The sequence below is a fragment of the Ovis aries genome, chromosome 11 (genome assembly GCF_016772045.2).
Source record: "Ovis aries strain OAR_USU_Benz2616 breed Rambouillet chromosome 11, ARS-UI_Ramb_v3.0, whole genome shotgun sequence".
NCBI lineage: Eukaryota > Metazoa > Chordata > Mammalia > Artiodactyla > Bovidae > Ovis > Ovis aries.
Window position 1 is genome coordinate 19,979,423 of NC_056064.1, and position 20,842 is coordinate 20,000,264.

Sequence of the window (20,842 nt, forward strand, 5' to 3'; positions counted from 1 at the left end):
CTGCGATGAGGTGGAGTGACTGACTCTGCCGGGATCTCTCGGAGGTGGTTGTAGACTGTCCTCCTCCTACCTCGCGGAGCCCAGACACCAGCGGAAAGGCCACCCTGGCAGGAAATGGCCTTGTTCCGATTCCTGCCAGGGTGGCCTTGTGCAGAGGACTGTGCTGGCTGTTGGGGATGTATCCTGGTCTGATGAAGGAGAGTCACCGTAAACAATTATCATAGATAGGGTAGGTGGAACACAGGCGGCAACAGTGCGCGAGTCCAGGGCAGAGGGTTCTCTGTCCTCACCCCCTTATTCACCAGGGCTACCCCAGAGGGGGATGGAGAAGGTAAGAGAATGAAGCCTTGTCTGTTTCCCACCAGGCAGTGAGCCAGGGAACAAGTAGTCCAGTGCCCAGAGTATTTGGGGAAGCAAGAAAAGGAGTCAGGAGCTGGCTGTGGCTCTGGATGCATTGGGAGGGGTGTGTTGAGGTAGGGAGCCCAGGCAAAAGGACCAAGCTGCCTCCCCCTGAGCTCATCTACCCACCTCCCACCCAAGAAATAAGATTCAGTGAGCCTGAAGAAATACATTAAATATACTTTATTTTATAAACAGAGCTGGCTCTAAGCCAATTGGTCCTGATGTTGGGGTAACGGAGTGTTGCAGGTAAAAAGGGTTGCAACAGACTCCAGCTTTCAGTTTCTTAGCTCAGAAATTGCAGCAATCCTTGTAGCTCCTTGCAACCCTTCACGACGTCTGGGATGGACAGCAGAGTCTGGAAAGAGATTCAGAAAAGGCAGCTCAGGGTCACAGGCCAGGAAGCACCAGGCCTAAGAAACACCCTTAGAGGGGAGAAAATGGAAGCCACAGAGAAGCCCACAACAGTGAATCAGGGCCCAGCTCTCAGCACAGGCTGGGAATCAGAGCTATGCTGATCAGTACCCCCAGCCAGGCCTTATGCCAAGTACCTAAGTTGCATCAATGCCTCCTTTACCTCATAAATATGCTGAACAGTATCATCTAGTTTCTTTAACTCCTCATCAGAGCGCCGCAGATTCTCTTCCAGGATGTTTCTCTAAAAAACAAATAGGCTGCATAAGTTCTATCCTTAAAAGAATGACATAGCTTGTGGGGAAAGGTAGACATGGCAGGGAACTTGCTAGGGGAGATGGGAAACAGCCCTGGAATGGCATGGAAATCCTTACGTGGCTCTGGAACTTGACCGTGAGTTTTGCCTTCTCATTTTTCATCTCCAGGAACATCACCCTCAGTTTGTCCACCTGTAGATACGTTCAGATGAGTAGGGGCAAAGCCTAAGGTCCCCACCAGTTGCCCGGCTCTTTGTTTAACTCTGAGTCACCTCCTGGGAGAGCCACACTTTCTCCTGGATCCAGTTCGTGTCCATGGGCTGACAGTCAGGGTTCTGCTGGCCTGCCAGGGTCTCTTGGAGCACCTTAGTCTCTGTCTCTGCACGCCGAAGGGAGCGGGTGAGCTGGGTCACCTCCTCTCTAAGCCTCTGGGGATGAGAACGGAGAGGTATCTAGTAGCGCTCAAAGGTCCTCTCCATCCTTACCCCATGTGGTGAGCAAGGGTAGACCAGGGGACCCAATTCCCACATCTGGGACCCTGGCTATAGTGACACAGAAGGCAGAGGCCAGGCATCATGACGAACGTACTATGAGCTCGCCGCTTTTGTCTATCTGCTCCAGGATCTTCTCGTTCTGCTGCTGTATCACTTCCTGGAGTTCCTTTTCATTCTGAGAGAGAAAAGGAGGTGAGAAGGCAGTGGGAGAGCTGGCTTCTTTGCAGCCCTTGCCAAGAGATAAGATTTCACGCCTGACTCATGCTTAGTCCAGGTGATACCAATTACCAACATTCCAATTCTTCCTCTAGGGCTAGGTCAGGCCAGGCACATTTCCCTGTAGAGAGAGCTCTGCTGGAGTTCCTGACTTCTAGGTCAGCCTGGAAGATGGGTCAGCCTATAGCTGGTTCCCAAATATGTGAATTGTCTAACCCCAGGAAGGGCAAAACTAGGGCAATAGTTGGAAAATCCCCACCACCCAGATTCCTGGAGAGACAGCAGCTCCCAGTGGGCCCGCACAGCTGCCCCAGTTCCTCATGGCTTCACTTCCAGGCCCCTCCTCCACCTTGTAGCGCAAGCACAAGGTCTGGTTCAGCTTCTCTATGTCCGCTTCCTTTGCCTTCTGGGCTTCCTGATGCTGTTCTTCCTGGGCCTGCAGCTGAGCCTGCAGATCACATCTAAGGGAGGGAAAAATTCAGTATTATTCCTGCCCCCACCAGGAGCTGGCTGGGCCCTTGACATTAAGGGGCTGCTCACATGACCTGCCCTCTCTCACTAAGACTGCACTCCACTTACATCTTTTGCTGCAGAGTCCTGACAGCCTCTTCTTTAGACTCCTGCAACAAGGAACACAGGCTCTGAAGTTCCAGAGTCTTAGTACCCATTTCTGCCAGGCTCTTCTCAATGTCTGGGCTTTCTGAAAGAGAAAGTACTAGATAAGAGGCAAAGCCCTTTAGCTCCAGAAGGAAGGAGTACATAGCCATCACTTCTTCCACTCTTATCCATGTTCCCCACCCATAGGATTTGAATATCTGGAACATTACCGATCCCCCAAAGGCAGAACTGAAATAAGCCCAAATTGAATTGAGGTTTTTAGAGCAAAGCACTTCTCACTGCTTTAGCCTTTATCATCACAACCAGATCTAGAAATGAGGCAGGATCCCTGGAGCCCATCCTAACCTGTAGGCTCAAGGGAAACTGTTGATGCTACTCTGGTGAAAGCACTCTTGTCACTTCCAAGCAAGGGCACAGGAGTGGATTCTGGGTCTGAAACAAAAAACAACTGTGGCAGAGGGCCCCTCTGGTGGCCCCGTCAAGGATCTGCCACCACAGAAGCCGGGAGAGAAGGGGTCTGTTGGCAGCATCTTCAACAGCTGAAGATACCAGGAGCAGGGTCCCAACTTTCCCACCCTTCAATTCCAGGGCCTTTAACCTTCATCTGCCTCTGCTGTCTGGGCACTTCCCAAGAAGGTGCTGTCACTGGGCGGAGGGTGTTCCTGGGAAAGAGCACTGGCTGTGCTTATCGGGAGGGTCTCTGGTTCAGCCTGAGGGCAAAGGAGAAAAAATGTCAGCTGCTTTTCAGGGTTAGTTGAGTTCCCTGAACTTACAGGTACTCACTAGCCATCTCCGTGGGAATGCTGTTCTATCACCTCTCTTCTCTATCTTCAACTTTTCCATTAGTTCCTCTCCCTGAACTTAATTCTCTCTCACTAGAACAGTAATTTTTTTTTAAAAAGCCTTCTTTTTACCTTAAGTACCCTTTCAGCTACTGCCTTTTCTCTTTCCCTTCAATTTAAATAAAAGAAAGAAAAGATTACATTTCTTGCCTTAAATTCTCACCATCTATGGAATCCCTGGGCCACTACACACAGGATTCTGCCCACCATTCCACCATTGTTGGAACACCAAAGGCATCCTCATTATTTTGTGCTCCAAGGGCAGCCTTACTTTCAAATGCAGTGGACTCCTTTCAGATCTTATTTCACCTGACCTATGTAATAACCAATGACCATGTTCTATTGGAAATTTCATTTTCTTAGCTTTTGTGACATAACTTTGCTTCACAGGTAGGACTCATACCTTTCTGGCTATTTCTTCTCTCTGTGCGGAGGTCTATCTTTAACTGTGGGCTCCTTCTGGTTCATACTTGATCCCCTTTACACTCTAATTCATTCCCCACATGGCTTCACCTCAGGAGCTCCACAGAAGCATCCACTTCTACACTGATGACCCTTCAATCTGTCTCTCTACAACTGGACTTTTCCCCAATCTCCTGGTCCAAAGGCTCAACTGCCTGTGAAAAATCTACCAGATTGCTCCACGGTTCACCTGAAATTTACTATGTATAAAGCTGAGCTAACCATTTTTCCTGCCCCACCCCACTTGTATTTAAGATCCTAGAGCAGGGAGGCAGCAAATTACAGCCTGTGGTTTCAATCTGGCCTGCCACCTGTCTTTGTAAATAAAGTTTTATTGAAACATTGCCACATCCATGTATTTACATACTCTCTATGGCTGCTTCTGAGCTACAAAGGCAGAGTTGAGTAGCTGAGACAGAGATCACATACCTCGCAAAACTGAAAATATTTATCACATTGCACATTACAGGAAAAGTCTGCCAATCTCAGTTCTATAGAGTGTTGCCATCTTTCCAGCAAAAAAGATCATCAGTCACTCTTTCACCTTACTCCTATATCAAACTGGTCACCATATTCTATTACCTTCTGTTGTTATGTAATCACTAAGTCATGTCCGACTCTTTTATGACCCCACAGACTGTAGCCCTCCTGGCTCCACTGTCCATGGGATTTCCCAGGTAAGAATACAGGAGTGGGTTGCCTATTTCCTTCTCCAGGGGATCTTCCCAACCCAAGATCTAACCCACATCTCCTGCATTGTAAGCAGATTCTTTACTGCTGAGCCACCAGAGAAGCCCTCTATTACCTTTACTTCCTAAATATGTATTGAATTCATTCAATCCATCCCCTCCTCCATATCCCTTCTATAATCGCTATTAGTTCAAGTCTTCAAAAATCTGGCCTCCTGCCTACTTCTCCAGCCTCTTCCCCTTGTCATCCCTGCCCCACATAGCTTCTATAATCCACTTATAAAGGGCTACTTCCCAGGCCCCAAACTCACCACATTCCATATGAGCAGAGCCTTGGCCTTGTTCACCTGGTTAGCCCAGCACCTGACCCAGGCCTTGTCACAGGGTAGACACTACAAAAAGTACCCCTAATGCCTCTATGACTTTCATATGCTGTTCCTTCTGCCTGGTGGGCCTTCCTGTATACCCACCCCTGCTCTACAAACTTCTAACCTCAAGACTCTGCCCAAGAATCACCTGCTCTGAGACGACATCCTAACTCTCAAAACTAAAGCTGATGCTCCTTTCTCTGTGGCCATACAACCTTCTATCACAATCACAAGTCAAAATGACATATTTATATCTGTCTGTCTTCCCAAGACTAGATTTCTGTGCTTATCACACGCTGGGGAATGGGGTCAGCTCATAAGCAATTTGATTTCAGGATTCTGGCTCTGCCCTTAACTGTTGAATAAGCTAATTAACTCTGCAGTCTGAAAGATATCCACCATTTACTCTGCAGTGTGCACTGTGGGGAAGCCAAAGAAGCAATGCTAAACTTCTGCTTGCTATAAACACAGTCTAGCAGAAAGACCAAACATCCAAGGAAAATTAATACAAGTGCAAAAGGAGAGTAAGCTCATGAGAAATACAGCAGGAGATCACTGAGTCCACTGATGTTTGGGAACATTTCAAAGAAAGTGAACCAGAGAGGATTTTAATAGGAAGGAAAAGACATTTCCAGTTTGAAGACAGAGGAGAATGAACATGGTAACAGCCTGCATCCAGGTAAGAATGGAAATGAGATGTGTGTGTAGTGTGTAGGCAGTCTAGTGGGAGTAAAGAGCTCATAATAGGAAAGAAGGAGACAGACAACAGGCTGAAGATATCCTGTAGGCAACTGAAAGTCACTGAAGGTCACAGAAATGGAACAGTATTTTAGGAAGACCATTCTATACAATAAAGATACAATTGGAAAAACCCTCAGTAAACCAAGATTAGAGGGGAACTTCCTCAACTTGAATCCTTTTCAGCGTTGTGGGGGAAGTTCTAGCTAATGCAGTAAGAAAGGGAATAAAAGGTTTACAGACAGGGAAGGAAGAAATAAAACTGTCTTTATTTGAAGATATGACTGTAAGGGAAGAGAAGGAAACCCCGTATCCCACCTTCTCCTTTAGTTTCGTCTGTAGGAAGAGGGTCAGGCTATGGAGTTGCTCCGTCAGCACCCCCAGCTCTTGGGAATACTGGCACATCTTCTCCAGGTCTTGCTGCTGTGTTTCTGCTACGATGCTGGCTAGTTTAACCCTGAAATAGGAAGGATATAAGGAATTTTAGCCTTGAAATAAGGAAGGGCTTCCTACATAGCTCAGAGGTAAAGAATCCTCCTGCAATGCAGGAGATACAGGTTCAATCTCTGGGTCGGGAAATCCCCTGGAAAAGGACGTGGCAACCCACTCCAGTATTCTTGCTTGGGAAATCCCATGGACAGAGGAGCCTGGTGGACTACCATCCATGGGGTCAGAAAGAGTCAGACACAACTTAGCAACTAAACAACAATAAGAAAGGAACAGAGAAGATGGCCAAACACCAGGTGACCTTCTCCGAACACTTCCCCAAACTGCCCCCACAGAACTGCATTCAAAGCGAGAAACAAGAGGCTCTCGGACCCTGGTACAATTCCCTTCTTGGAGACTTCCGCTTCCAGAAGCGGGCCTGGGAAAGAAGTCCTCAGGGGGAAGCACCGAGAGGTAGAGATCTTACTTCAGATTCTCCACGGTGTCCTTGAGGCCCTCACACTGCATGCTGCGCTCCCGGAGCACTTCCAGCGTGGTTTTCAACTGACACTCAACCTGGCCCAGCTCCAGGTGAGCAACCTGATTCTCCTGTTCAGCAAACTGGGGAGACAGGAGAAAGAAGGAAGGCAAGGAGGCGTGGCAGGGTGGGGAAATGCATCCAAGTGGGACACTTTACAGAGTCCTGGGATCAGAGGCTTCCAGTCCAGTCTCAAACCTCACATTGGTACCATCAGGGAACTGTCACACTCCTGCCAGCCCCCCTGCCCCAGGCCACCTTACTTACCTCCAGGGTCTCCTTCAGGTCCTGCACCTCCTTGGCCAAGACCGCCTGTTGCTGCTGCAGCTTTGCCTGCACGTGTTTTAGCGCCATTTCTTCCTTTTGCCATCTGCCAGAGACCTTGTGTGAGATTCCACTGGTCCCCTGTTCTGGGTGCTTACCGCCACCACAGCCCAACAGGAACTCACTGAGCAGCCTGCTCCTCGCTGCTCTGGGTAAGCCGGCAGAGCAACTCGTCCTTCATGGCCAGGTCCTGGGTACAATGGGCATGCTGACTCTGTAGCACTTTTAGCTGACTCTCTGTGCTGGCCAGAATCTGCAGCTGAGCCTGGAGATCTAGGCCAAAAGGATCCCAGTGACGACATGTGGTCAGCAGGCCCAAACTGCCCCACGCCTCTGCTCCAAAACAAGTGCTCTAGAGCAGCTGCTTGCTCCGCTGCCACACCCCAAGCCTCAGCAGGGTACAACTGCTTGCACCCATGCACACCTGCTGCCAGGCGACTGTTTTCCAACTCCAGTCGTTCTAATTGGCTTTTGCAGTCCTCTAATTGGGAAGAGACTTGTTCCAGCTCCCTGGAAACCTAGGAGAAAAAGATAGTTTTCTTCCCACAGTTCCTCCTGAATCAGAAGTCCCAAGACTTAGTCCAGTTACTCTTTCCAGACAGGACAGCCAATCTCTCCTTGTTCACTGTAGCAAATAAGTCTAACCCTTATTAACAGGAGAAAAGCTGATGAAGGTATGGAAGGCCACCTAACAGCAAAGGGACTGGCTGGTCTCCAAAGCCACCGATGGAAAGAAGACAGGTCTAGGGGGAGAGGCTCATCAGAAAGGCCTTCTATGGAGGAGGAGGAGGAAACCAGGCCTAAGCAGTCCCCTCTCCCATGTACCTGCTGCTTTTCCTCAATTGCAGCATCACGTTCCTGCAGGGTCTGCCGGCTCTTGGCTGTAAATTTCTCCGTGAGTTGTCGAAACCGGCTCAGCAGAGCTGTCCATGTTACATACTACCGGGGGAGGCAAAGAGGTCAAGAGAGCACGCTTGAGAAAAGACTTCTAACAGGGCTGACTGTGAGCAGAGGAGCAGTATAATGCCCGCCGATACTCACATCCAGTTGCATGGCTATCCAGTCCTGTTGCAAGGCTGAAGTAAGACTCGCTGTCTGTTGAGCCAACTCTTCTTGCTCAGTGTGAAGCCCTACCTACATGAGAAGGATTGCCAATGGAGGTGCCCCTTCCCATTGGATACAGGGAAGCATGGGTACATGACCCCCCTTCCCAGTGTGTCTACGTGGATCCCAGGAAAGAAGATGCCCTCAACTACCAGTTGGGTCTTGGTCTCCTTCAAAAGGCCTCTGAATTCCCCCATGGATGCCAGGTCCTGTTGCAGTTGGCTGATGCGCTGGCTGGCGTGTGCACAGAAGACCTCTAGCACTGTCTCTGCCTGTTTAAATAAGAGACAGTGAGGACATCGTGTACAGAAGGAAACAGCACAAAAAACCGTTAACTACCCGTCACACCAGTAGCTGAGTTCATTACTCCTCAGGGCAGGCAGTTCTCAGGCCACCCATCTGTGACTCTAGTCAATTTGTATTCCTGCACGAACCTTAGGAAGAGACCTCCCTCATCCAGGAACCAAAGCCTGACACCTTACCGCATCCTTGCCTCTGAGGGCCAGTTCCTCTCTGTGCTTTGCCTCCTCCCTTTCTGCTTTGAGGCTCTGAAGCCTGGCCTTCAATTTCTTCAACACATCAAAACAGCAGGACACCAAGGTTTCTGCACGCCGAGTCTGTAAGATAAGAATCAGATACTGTGTCTGGTTTCTTTCTTTGGCTGAATTTCAGTCCCACCAGAGGCCTCTGCCTCCATCTTTATGCTGCTTACCTCCTGACTCAGAGCAGTCTTATCTTCATCTAAGTGCAGCAAAGACAGGTGAAGCAAGGATATCAGCTCTCTAGAGAGGAGCACCCATGATTGCTGTAGAGGGAGAGGAGGTTAGGCTAGATCAAATACAGGTATTCAGCAGGAAGCAAGCAGGGACACTGGAGGAAAGCCACTGACCCCAATTTCAAGCTCCCAATAAGGAAGAGATGTCCTTAACAAAAGGAAACCTCTTTTCACTCCCACGTTTGAGTACCATCATCTGCTCACCACTTCATTCTTGATTTTCACAGGGGACCCAGCAACGATCTAAGGTCAGTCAACACTTACCATGACATTCCTGGCCTGCTGCAGAGCCTGTCCAACCTCCTGGCTCTCCTGAAGATGCTGAGGTTTCTTACTTATCTAGCCAGAGAAACAGGGTTGTTCCTTTTGCACAAACGATATGCACTGCCAGCACCTTGTGCCCCCTCCCACCCACTAATATACAGGAGCCCTTCCCATTAAAGGCAGGAGCAAAGCTCACAGCTTGATGAAGCCAAGCTAGAAAAAAATCCAGAGGTAGGTTAAAAACAAAATTACTTTTTTAATTAAAACTAATCTAAAATTACTTTAAAAAGTATTTTTGGAGGGTTCAGGATTGGGAACTCATGCACACCCGTGGCGGATTCATGTCAATGTATGGCAAAACCAATACAGTATTGTAAAGTAAAATTTAAAAAAAAAAAAATTGGGGGGGGCTTCCCTGGTGGCTCGGTGGTAATGAATCCACATGCCAATGCAGGAGACATGGGTCTGATCGCTGATCCGGGAAGATCCCACTTGCCACAGAGCAACTACGCTCCTGGGCCACAACCTGTGCTCTGGAGCCTGCAGGCTGAAACTTCTGAGCCCATGTGTCACAACTACTGACGCCCTCATGCCTAGAGCCTGTGCTCTGTAACAAGAGAAGCCAGCGCAGTGAAAAGCCCACGCGCCACAACTTGAGAGCAGCCCCCACTTGCTGCAACTAGAGAAAGCCCATGGAGCAGTGAAGACTCAGCCCAGCCAAAACTGAATAAATAAATAAAATTCAAAATAACTTTTTTCTGATAATGTGTTTACTATAAAATTTTAGAAATGGAAAAGTGAACAGAATGGAAAAAGATTCATTATTACTTTCACCACTGAGAGCTGTGATTCTCAACCAACAGTACAGCATTTACCCCGAGAGATTTCAATATACTTCCACACCAGATTTCCTTGCTATAGGGATTTGCTGTAACTGATGAATCTATTACCTCCCTCAGGTGTCAGGATGAAAAAAGTTGTAGACTACAGATTTAGAAGGAAATTACCATATTCAGTAAATTCTAAGATGACTGTCTTTTTACATTTTAACACCACTGACATTGGTATGCTTTTTAAATTGATAGTGTCTTAGATTTGATGAAAGACAGTAATGCTTAAGAAAAAACACAATTGATTTTGAGATTGAGATATCTCAATAAATAAAATTTATTTGTGGATAAATAAAGATAAATAAAATTAGGGTCCTGCTTTTCTTACTTAATTTTATTATACTAATGTCATTTAGCTCTGAGTTTATGTTCACTCTCCTCATTGAGAGCCTGAGACTAGGAATATGTACTTTAGGAAGACCTATCAAAGTGGAGTATCACTTATTTTTAACTTCTGCTGATATTTTACTTCACCTCAAAACCTCTGAGAGGTGAAACATGATTTCCTTTTACCATGAACTTACATTAAACTTATTTTTCCATGCTATTAAAAACTCTTCAAGGGACCTCCCTGGCAGTCCAATGGCTAGGACTCTGTGCTTTCACTGCAGGGAGTACGGTTTTGATCCCTGGTCAGGGAACTAACATCCTACATGCAGCAAGGCATGGCAAAAAACAAACAAACAAACAAAAACAAAAAAACTCCTCATGAACATATTTTTAAATAACTGTAGAATATCTACATCTTATGGATGTACCATTATTTTCTTTCTCATGTTTTTAAAGTTATCATCTGTATGCGGAATTTTTTCCCCCTTAGGATATACACCTAGAAGTGGAGTTACTGGGTTAAAAAGTTTGAACTGCTTTAAGCAGTTTAAACTGCCCTTAGAAAGGGTGGAGAAGGCAATGGCACCCCACTCCAGTACTCTTGCCTGGAAAATCCCATGGACGGAGGAGCCTGGTGGGCTGCAGTCCATGGGGTCGCTAAGATTCAGACACGACTGAGCGACTTCACTTTCACTTTTCACTTTCATGCATTGGAGAAGGAAACGACAACCCACTCCAGTGTTCTTGCCTGGAGAATCCCAGGGACAGGGGAACCTGGTGGGCTGCTGTCTATGGGGTCACACAGAGTCAGACACGACTGAAGTGACTTAGCAGAAGCAGCAGAAAGAGTGATCCCATTTAAAGGCATAATGTTCAAACAAGAGGGAAAAAAAAGGTTTAATAATAATGTTAAATATAACTGTTTTAAAGCATTAAAAAAAGGTTCAACCAATTTATGCCTTACTGATGATGGGACAATATTTACCACCAGTTTTATTCTTTGCTATTTTGTCAGAAGAAAATAGCATTTCATGTACAATTTGCATTTATCTGATTATCAAAAATGGTAACCTTCTCAAATATTTATTTACCAGTCATTTTAATTTTCGTAATCTCTAAGGTCTGTTCACTATCTTGGAGCAGATGAAAATCATGGTGTGCTATGTGAAGTAGATAACTGTGATCTCAAAGGCAGTAGAGCCATAGAGAAACTTCACAGTTCCAAGAGAAAAGTGGGAAGCCTTCATTACCACTGCAAGACATACATCGCCTAGGGAAAAGCCTAGTGCTGGAACAGCAGTGCTGAGTCACGACGCTGCAGCAGTCTGGATGAAAGGAGGCAGATCTCCTGGCATCCACCACCCCCGGCCCCAGCAGGCCTCCCTCCTCCTGTGTTTTACAGTAAGGACATGGAGTCCCCCACTGAGCCCTGGAACAGGGCACGCACACTGCTTAGGGCTGGGCAGTCAGGCCAGTGATGAGATTAGCATCAATGAGGCAGCCAAGACATGAAACTGTGATGGGGAATGGCTGAAGGTACTGTCATTTCCTCTCTTTGGTTCTGCTTCAGTGGTCTCTCAAAGGATTTGGCAAGCTTCAAGGTACAGATGGTCAACTCAGGGTAGTGGAGAACAAGGTCAAGGACCAGAGGAAAGGATACAAAAATAAGAAAACACAGGAGAGAAACTGAGCAGCTGGAAGAATGATGAGCCTGTGGTTTCCAGGATTTTGGCAAAAGGTAAAGTCACTGAGGATATTTTCAACCCAGAGAAGACTTTTCTTTGTTTGTTTGTTTTTTGCCGAGCTGAGTGGCTTGTGGGATCTCAGTTCCCCAACCAGGGATTGAACCCAGGCCTTCGGCAGTGAGAGCATAGAGTCCTAACCACTGGACTGCCAGGGAATTTCTGAGACCATCTCTTCTTAGCAGCAGCCCCTATTACCTCAACAGCCATAATACAGAGGGTCTCAGTTCCTTCCCTGACACATTCCCTGACATCCTCAACCTATGCTGTCACAGCAAGAATCCTCTAGGACAATGGTCTGTAACTGTCATCCTCTGGTATCTCCTACAATAATTTTGAAAGACTGAGTACTCTGATGTTTAAATTGTTCAAAGGCTGTAATTTCCACCACCTTGTAAATGTTGACAGTTTGAAATAAAACTGTTACATCACCCCCAAATATACCCAATGGTATAAATATTACAAATACCATGATTTATTATGTTTGATATTTTTAAAAAATACACACACAAGCACTTTGTCAGAAATTTTATATCATCCTTTTTTCTCCTTGAACCTCAATTTTTATGCCTCTCAGAATTTTATCCTAATGTAATATATTTTTACACTTCAAATCAAGATCTCTGCAACAACAACAAAAGTTCACCTAAATTGAGACAAATTTAAAACATTTTCTAATTCCTCTCACCATAAGACTTTACGTGAAAAAACTCTTGGATGGACAAATATTTTCATCGGTTTTAAATGAATCACTATTATAATTAAAATCATGAACATACCTAGTAAAATTTTACTGGAGATCATTCACTGATACTAATGAAATGGATAAACCAGCCCTCCTCTAACCAGTTCATGTGTCTGTGGATTACTATAATTCCTACAGTAAGACACAGTTCAGCAACAATTCTATGCTTGATGAAAGTGAAAGAGGAGAGTGAAAAAGTTGCCTTAAACCTCAACATTAAGAAAACTAAGATCATGGCATCCGGTCCCATCACTTCATGGCAAATAGATGGGGAAACAATGGAAACAGTGACAAACTTTATTTTGGGGGTTCCAAAATCACTGCAGATGGTGACTGCAGCCATGAAATTAAAAGATGTTACTCCTTGGAAGGAAAGTTATGACCAACCTAGGCAGCATATTAAAAAGCAGAGACATTACTTTGCCAACAAAGGTCCGTCTAGTCAAGGCTATGGTTTTTCCAGTAGTCACGTACAGATGCGAGAGTTGGACTATAAATAAAGCTGAGCACCGAAGAATTGATGCTTATGAACTGTGGTGTTGGAGAAGACTCTTGAGAGTCCCTTGGACTGCAAGAAGATCCAACCAGTCCAACCTAAAGGAGGTCAATCCTGGGTATTCATTGGAAGGACTGATGTTGAAGCTGAAACTCCAATACTTTGGCCACCTGATGCGAAGAACTGACTCATTTGAAAAGACCCAATGCTGGGAAAGATCGAAGGCAGGAGGAGAAGGGGACGACAGAGGATGAGGTGGTTGGAAGGCATCACCGACTCAATGGACATGAGTTTGGGTAAACTCCAGGAGTTGTTGATGGACAGGAAGGCCTGGCATGCTGCAGTCCATGGGGTTGCAAAGAGAAGGACACAGCTGAGCGACTGAACTGAACTGATGCCTATTTTCCATTCTTATAGGTACAAGATTTATGTTAGGGAACTCCCTAGCATTCCAGTGGTTACGACTCCAGGCTACCAGTGCAGGGGGTATGGGTTCAAACCCTGCTCGGGGGAATAAGATTCCTCATGTTGCATGGCATGGCCAAAAAAAAAAAAAAATCTGGCAACAGTGCATCTAGAAGATGAAGATCTAGAAAACAATTCCTTTAAAACGTCCCTTGTTGTTGATGTATGGCAGAAGCCAAAGCAATATTGTAAAGCAATTAAAATAGATAATTAAATTTTTTTTCAATTAAAGTAAATTAAAAAAAAAAAAACACCTTTCTTGCTTACATTCCCTTGGAAACTTTTGATGTATCCCAGGGGTATAGTGTGTACTCACAGCCCTAAGGGATCTTCCAGACCCTCAGCTTTCATACTTACTTTAAGGAAGAGGGCCCACTGAGATCTTCCACACTTCAGGAGGAATATCTTACCTCGTTGGGAAAGGTGTCGGTCTGTGTGCTGCTGTCCTGGACTTTGGGGTGAGGGCCACTCTGCTGACTCTTCCAGTCCCGCAGCTGGCGGGAGAGAACCTCCAGGATGACAAGAGAATTCAGCAGGTTATCTTCCAGGTCATGCCGAGACAAGGCAGTCAGATCTGGAGAACGGCTGTGGTAGGAAGAGAAGAACGTGGGAAGAAGAGAGGGAGAGGGAAGGGAGTGATGGATCCAGGCAAATGAAGCCCTGGAGCACAAAGATACAGGACACTTACCCCCACAGGAGGTGCTCTGTCTCAGAAGCACTGTCCTTGGTGCCCACCAGGCCTGTCTGGGATGTGTTTGTACTCCTTTCCTGTTGTGCTGGGGGAGTAAACCAAGTCCCCACCGAACAAGCAGAGAAAGGGGTAGTGCCGATTGCAGCATTCTGAAATGCAGAGGGAAGGGATAAGCTCTGGCGGAGATTTTCTAGCATGACTGAGGTATTGACACCTTTTTCCAGCCAGGCCAGGGGTGACATCCAAGGCCCTACATCGGAGCCAGGAATGCTACTGGCATCTTTTCCTGATGGCCCAGGAGCCACCTGTGATTCCATTTCTCCAGGATTTGGGCTTGGGCACGTGGATGGAATATCATCTGTATCTGACACAAGTGCTTGATGTCCCAATTCAGCGTTCTCAGGGAGTGTGGGAAAGCTCATTTCCTTCTCCTCTATAGCTCTATGCTCTAAAATATCCCCTTCTGGGTCCACATGACTGACAGGGCAATCTGCCGCTAAGGCAGTTGAAGGGGAAAGCCAGAGCACGGAGGAAGGCAACAAGGTGTTACTTTCATAAGGAACTAAGTCCTCAGGCTCAGCCTCAGTGCTCCTGTCCTTTAGGCTTTCCTTGGAGCAATGTAGCTGCTGCTCAGAACAGGGATTTGGTGGGGACTCCAAGAGCTGGGATGGAGGATCCTGAAATGCAGGTATCTCAGGCATACCAGGAACAGTTTCTGAAAAGCTGTCTTCCGTACAGAAGGCCACCCCCTTTCTCAGCAGGTCTCCTGGCCTCAGAGGCTCATCTAGAGAGAAGCTGTTTCCCTCTGCCATGATATCTAGACGGTCCGCAAGCATAATGTCTTGCTGCTGTCTCCCTGGAGAAGGTACAAGGACCATGGTTTTAACCACATTGTTGTCCAGTGGGTCTACTCCTTTCTCACAGGTTTTGGGAGTAGAGTTGGTTTGGGGAATCAGATTTAGGGGCTGCTCATCTGATTCGTGTTGATAAGCTTCTAGCCACTTTGAGGGATGGCTGAACTGTTCTGAAGGGGAGTCTGTCTTCTTAGCATTGACAAAATCTGGTGGAGATGAGTTGTTGCTGTCTTCCTGCCAAAGAAAACAAAAGCAGTTGACTAAGAGAGTCAATTCTAGTTAGTAATATATAATTATGGGCTCAGGATACTGTCTGAACTCAGAAAAGGAAGAGCTCCCATTACCTTTGCCTAGGTAAGAACTTGGCTAAGCCTTGCTGCTTACTAAAGAGACCCAGTAGAAAAGTTGGGAAGATATTCTGGGTCCTTCCAAGTGAACCAAGTTACAGTATAAAAAAGGCTAAGATATTCTGTCCATGTCATGTGGAGATGGTAGCTTGAAAATGACCCTCCTCTTCTCCAATCCCAACTCCAATGTAATTCTAGGGTAGGAGGGATCCCTGGCTCAAGTTCTAGAGTTGGTGTAAGATTTTCTTCTTTTTGGAACAGAGGATAAATTGGGGGCTAGAGTTAGAGAGCACTTGGCCCACAGAGATCCATGTGTTCCTGGGAGAAAGGGCAACATTAACCTATGCTAGTGACCTAGTCTCCCTGGGTACAAGTGCTGAGGTTATCCTGAACACATGAGTAGAAGCCATTCAACTCTTGGGATCTGAAGAGCTCTAGCCTTTGTAGCAGAGGAGAATGAACTGCAGAAACACTTCTTCCTGGTGCACTGATAAGGGACTGACAACCTCTCAATTGGTGGTTCACAGGAATAAGAGACCACTGAACTTTCAACCACTTGCAGGACTGCTGGTTTTGAGATTCAATGGACAACAATAGGAAAATATGAATATACTTACGTGGATCTAGTAGCCAGAAAAAGGACAAACTCTGAGATAGTTAAGAAAGGTAGACCCTACCAAAACACAGTTGATGGAAGAAAGAGATGACCATTTGCACCAAAAAAAAAATTTATGAATATATATAAGAAAATCTGAGTACAACTCACACACACAAAGACTTCCTGGAAATAATAAATATTACTTGTATTTATTTATATTTAAATTATTTTTTTGTTTTGTTTTGGCTGCATGGCATGTGAGATATTCGTTTCCTTACCAAGGATCAAACTTGTACCCCCTGCAGTGGAAGTGCAGCATCCTAACCACTGGATCGCCAGGGAATTCCCATGGAAATAATAAATATTACTTTTAAAGAAAAAATTTCAATAATATGAATGGAAAGAGGATGATCAGGGTTAAGACAGGAATTGCTGGCCTGAACAATCAAGTAAAAGAAAACCTTTAAAGATACAAAGAAGTGTAAATCTGAGGGAAAAGCTAAGAGAATTGGAAGATAAATCTAGTAAACCTAACATGTGAATAAAAGAGTCTCCAGGAGAAAAGAGAACACCCATAGATGTGGCACTGATTAAGAAGTATTAGAAGAACATTTCTCTAAGGTAAAGAAAGATTTGAGTTTGCATATTAAAATAGCTCACCAAGCTCTAAGCAGGATTGATACGAAATGAAAAAATTTCTAAATTACCAGAACAATAAGATATTTCAGAAGCTTTAGATATAAAGACTATTTATTTATTTAAAAAAAAAGAAAGAAAAAAGAAAGAGTTAGACTTATATGAAATTTCTAATTTACAGCAGTGGATGAAATGTAAGATTGACCTAAAAAGGGCTTCTGATATTCTAGCAGTGTCCTTGGGTATTGGTTACAATGATGTGTGCGTTACACAAACTTGTTAGGCTCCATGTTTCATGTACTTTCAAGTATTTTATTTCAAATCTTTAAGTTTTTATTTCAAAGTGCTTAAGAAAAAGTAGAAAATAAAGGAATGGCAAAGAGATATCAGACAAAAACAAAGCGAGCAGAGGCAGCAATATCAGTATCAGACAAGGTAGAATGTAAAGTTATAGCATTTCTGTGACAAGACAAAATTAAACTATATGATGAAAAAAAAAAATCAGTCTGCATAGCCCAAAAGCTAAATATACAAACTAAACACTTTTAGAAATGTAAAGATGCACCTTAAAGCTTTTGCTATGTTTATTAAGTTCCTATTTATTCCTTAAGGAGTAAACATTTGCAAATCATATATCTGAAAAGGGGTTAATATCCAGAATATACAAAAGACTCCTACAACTCAACAACAACAAAAATAATCCAATTTAAAAATGGGTAAAGGACTTGAATAGATATTTCTCCAAAGAAAATATATGAATGATAACTAAGCATATGAAAGTGTGTGTCACTCTGCTGCTGCTGCTAAGTCGCTTCAGTAGTGTCCAACTTTGTGCAACCCCACAGACAGCAGCCCACCAGGCTCCCCCGTCTCTGGGATTCTCCAGGCAGGAACACTGGAGTGGGTTGCCATTTCCTTCTCCAATGCATGAAAGTGAAAAATGAAAGTGAAGTCACTCAGTCGTGTCCTACTCTCTAAGACCCCATAGATTGCAGCCTGCCAGGCTCCTCTGTCCATGGGATTCTCCAGGAAACCATACTGGAGTGGATTGCTATTTCCTTCTCCAAGCATATGAAGAGATGCTCAAAAACTTCCAGAAATGTCCAGGACCAGATCATTTCACAGGGTGAATTTTACGAATCATTCAAAGAAGACGTAATACCCATTTGTCTCAAGCTCCTCCAAAAAATTTAAAAGAACACTTCCTAACCCATTTTACAAGGCCAAAATTACACTGATACCAAATCTGAACAAGGATAACACAAAACTCAACAGATCTGGCAGACTGAAAAACGGACAAGGACAGGGTAATTAACTATCTGCTTATGGATATAACAGAATGTGACATTCTTTGAATAGTAAATATGCATTTTTTAATATGTTCACAGAACACTCAGAAAAAATTCACCCTATACTTGGCTAAAAAGACAACAGATTACACTCTGATCGTAATGTAAGAAAATAAATTTAAAAGGTGACACAAAATGGTTTTTAAGCACTTGGAAATCAAGAATCCCTCTTAGATAGCCCCAGGATTAAAGGTAAAAATCAAAAGAAAGTTATAAAGTAGGTAAAAAGGATGACAAAGGATGACTATAATATAATAAGAACACTTAGAAAACATTGAAAAAGAAATAACAACCCAATAGAAAAATAAGCAAATAAGCAAAAAATAAGCGTTTGACTACCTGGGGAACGGATGGATATTGGCTCATTCTTGCAGCTGACTGACTTCTCCGTAAGTGAGCCCTTATCAAGAGGAGACCACTAATCAAAGTGATAGTATTTCTGAGACATTTGGTAAAGACTGAACGGGGGAGGAGGTGATAAAAACTAACACCTAAATAGAGAAGTGGGCTCTCAGTGGATTTCCTTTAACGACCCTAGGGCACCTCTCTGTTGGCCTGAATAGATGTAAATGGATGTCGCCTAGGCAGAAAACTTCATTATCGTTATTAATTACGTTCCAGCCCTGGCCCTCTGTTCCTCTGAGCTCTCGGCCTCGGCAAAGAGCCCAGTCGAGAGACTGGCCTGGCGAATCTCACCTGCAGCCCCAGTTTGCATGGTGATGGGGTCGGCGAGTGTGGGGGCCCTTTTCCAGAGTTGGTGGGGGCGTCGGGCTGCAAGGCAAGTTCTCGAAGAGGCGTTCTCATAGCTGCTTTTCCCTAAGAAAGAAGAGAGCATGAAAGTAAGCCTGGGCTCTGCGACCGGCCCTAAGAAGCTCTCCTCCCTCCCTCACAAGCTCACGAGCAATAAACAAGAGTAGGCTCCAACCCCAGTGCTCCGAACAGCAGGACCGGAAAACTCCACACGCCCCCCGCCTCAGGCTCGACTCTGCTTTCCAAGACGCTCGGCACAGCCAGCAAACCCCGACACCCCGGTCTAGGTCTCTCGCTCCATGAGGCCCTTCGGCTCACCGGTTGGGGCGAAGGCGACAGACTAAGGTTGAGTGTTTTCACCCGCCACATCTTCAACACAGAACGCGGGGCGAATACCTCCCACACGTAAGAGACGACGCCATGCCTACCCGCCGTCTTTATTTGAACCTGCTTCGTGCTTCCCGATTGGCTGCGAAGCCTCAGTGAGTCAGGCGGGCGCGTCCGCTCCGGACTCGGGCCCGGCGGGCGAGGGCGGGGCTTGCGTTGGCCCCGCCCGGCCATCCCCACGGGGGGAGCGCGCGCGCGCGAGTGCCCTGCGGTCTGATCCCCAGCGTCAACCCTCGACGCGGGCAGTGGCGGAGGGGGTGGTCAACGCCAAAGGCCAGTTTTTCGGCCTCAGATCCGAGAGCGTAACGGGTAGCTGGACTGTCGAGGAATCCATCTCTCTAGCTTCGAGAAGGCCACTTTCACTCCCAGTGAAAAAAGTTGTCCCCGTGGCCTGGCCTTAGAAGTCTCTACCTCAGGTTTCCCACAGTTACTTTAGTCGTGACCGGCAGGAGCCGGCCGAGGGGTCTAGAAGGGAAGGTGAGTGGAGTGGTTTTGTTTTTTCACTTAGGTTGCTCGGTCCGCGAACAGGTCTTGCGTCCGTGATGGCCTCAAATAGCCTGCGCTGTCATTTAACCTCTCCAGAATTTCTGGTGTTTTCTTAGGACTTACCTCAGAGCCCGCAACAAGTTTAATGAAACAATCATAGCTCACAAGTATCCGACATTTATTAGGCACCTGGCACTCCTCCAGATGCCTTTTAGTATAAAACACAGCTTTATCAGATGCCGTTTATATCTTATCTCCTTTAATCCTGAAAAGAACTATGAAATAGGTGCTGTAAATATCCCCGTTTTACAGACATAGGAACTGAGTCACACATAATGTCTTCTGTCCAATGCCCCGCAGGTAGTAAATGGCAGGGTACAGATTGCCATCCACACTACCAACTATATTCTACTGTCGCTTGAGACCTGTGTGGGAAACTAGCTACTGGAGGTGGGATTGATTTTGGAAAACAGCCTAAAGGTAAGTATTTGGAGTTATAGTTTATTATAAAGTATGTTCAGTTGGACACTCACAGGCACCTTATTGACACTCTGAAGTCATAATGAATTTGGAAAAGGCAATAACCCAGGGAGGAAAAACCATAATGTTATGAACTTCAGGGCTCTCAGGGGAGGCTCTTCTGTATTAGCCAGTAGCAGAGCCGCTAGCCACATGTGGCTACTGAGCACTTCAAAGGGGTGAGTCCAAACTCAGACTATAGGAGTAAAACACAAACTGGATTTTGAGGACTTTGTATGAAAAAAAAAAAACCCTTATTTTAAAATGTTGATTACATGTCCTGACATAAAGTCCTGAGTTGTGTCTGACTCTGTGTGACCCTCACGGACTATACAGTCCATGGAATTCTCCAGGCCAGAACACTGGAGTGGGTAGCCTTTCCCTTCTCCAGGGGATCTTCCCAACCCAGGGATTGAACTCAGGTCTTCTGCATTGCAGGTGGATTCTTTACCAGCTGAGCCACAAGGGAAACTCAAGAATACTGGAGTAGGTAGCCTATCCCTTCTCCAGCGGATCTTCCCAACCCAGGAATTAAACCGGGAGGACTGCAGGCGGATTCTTTACCAACTGAGCTATGTTGAGATATTTTTAGATATATTGGGTTAAATAAAATGCAGTACCACAGACTG

The 20,842-nt window shown here is 45.6% G+C and overlaps 1 protein-coding gene and 1 long non-coding RNA gene across 2 annotated transcripts; one reads left to right on the forward strand and one right to left on the reverse strand.

The window, feature by feature from the left end:
* Positions 1-567: 567 nt before the first annotated feature.
* Positions 568-19,270, reverse strand: SPAG5 (sperm associated antigen 5). Its single transcript, XM_027975234.3, has 24 exons — positions 19,140-19,270; positions 18,768-18,887; positions 14,285-15,375; positions 14,007-14,181; positions 8,929-9,003; positions 8,602-8,694; positions 8,372-8,506; positions 8,042-8,161; positions 7,827-7,919; positions 7,611-7,724; positions 7,210-7,303; positions 6,911-7,058; positions 6,729-6,831; positions 6,411-6,544; positions 5,816-5,954; positions 2,997-3,108; positions 2,744-2,830; positions 2,360-2,480; positions 2,130-2,241; positions 1,659-1,739; positions 1,343-1,498; positions 1,188-1,262; positions 977-1,057; positions 568-757 (listed from the first exon to the last, which is right to left on the reverse strand). Exons 1-24 carry the CDS (start codon positions 19,188-19,190, stop codon positions 686-688), a joined length of 3,582 nt encoding a protein of 1,193 aa, XP_027831035.1. The 5' UTR covers positions 19,191-19,270; the 3' UTR covers positions 568-685.
* A 119-nt stretch (positions 19,271-19,389) lies between these two features.
* LOC105610233 (uncharacterized) lies at positions 19,390-20,839 on the forward strand. The gene is made up of 3 exons (XR_001043418.5): positions 19,390-19,685; positions 20,055-20,174; positions 20,652-20,839. It is a non-coding gene; the product is annotated as an uncharacterized LOC105610233 (long non-coding RNA).
* The last annotated feature ends 3 nt before the right edge of the window (positions 20,840-20,842 follow it).

Bases quoted from the DNA above. Each gene is read 5' to 3' on its own strand.
- SPAG5 (XM_027975234.3), bottom strand. From the start codon at position 19,190: ATGTGGCGGGTGAAAACACTCAACCTTAGTCTGTCGCCTTCGCCCCAA. The intron at 2,481-2,743 runs GTTAGGATGGGC...TTTCTCTTTCAG, and splicing joins AGTTTCCCTTGAGCCTACAG to AAAGCCCAGACATTGAGAAG. The intron at 758-976 runs GTAAAGGAGGCA...ATCTCTTTCCAG, and splicing joins CTGTTCAGCATATTTATGAG to ACTCTGCTGTCCATCCCAGA.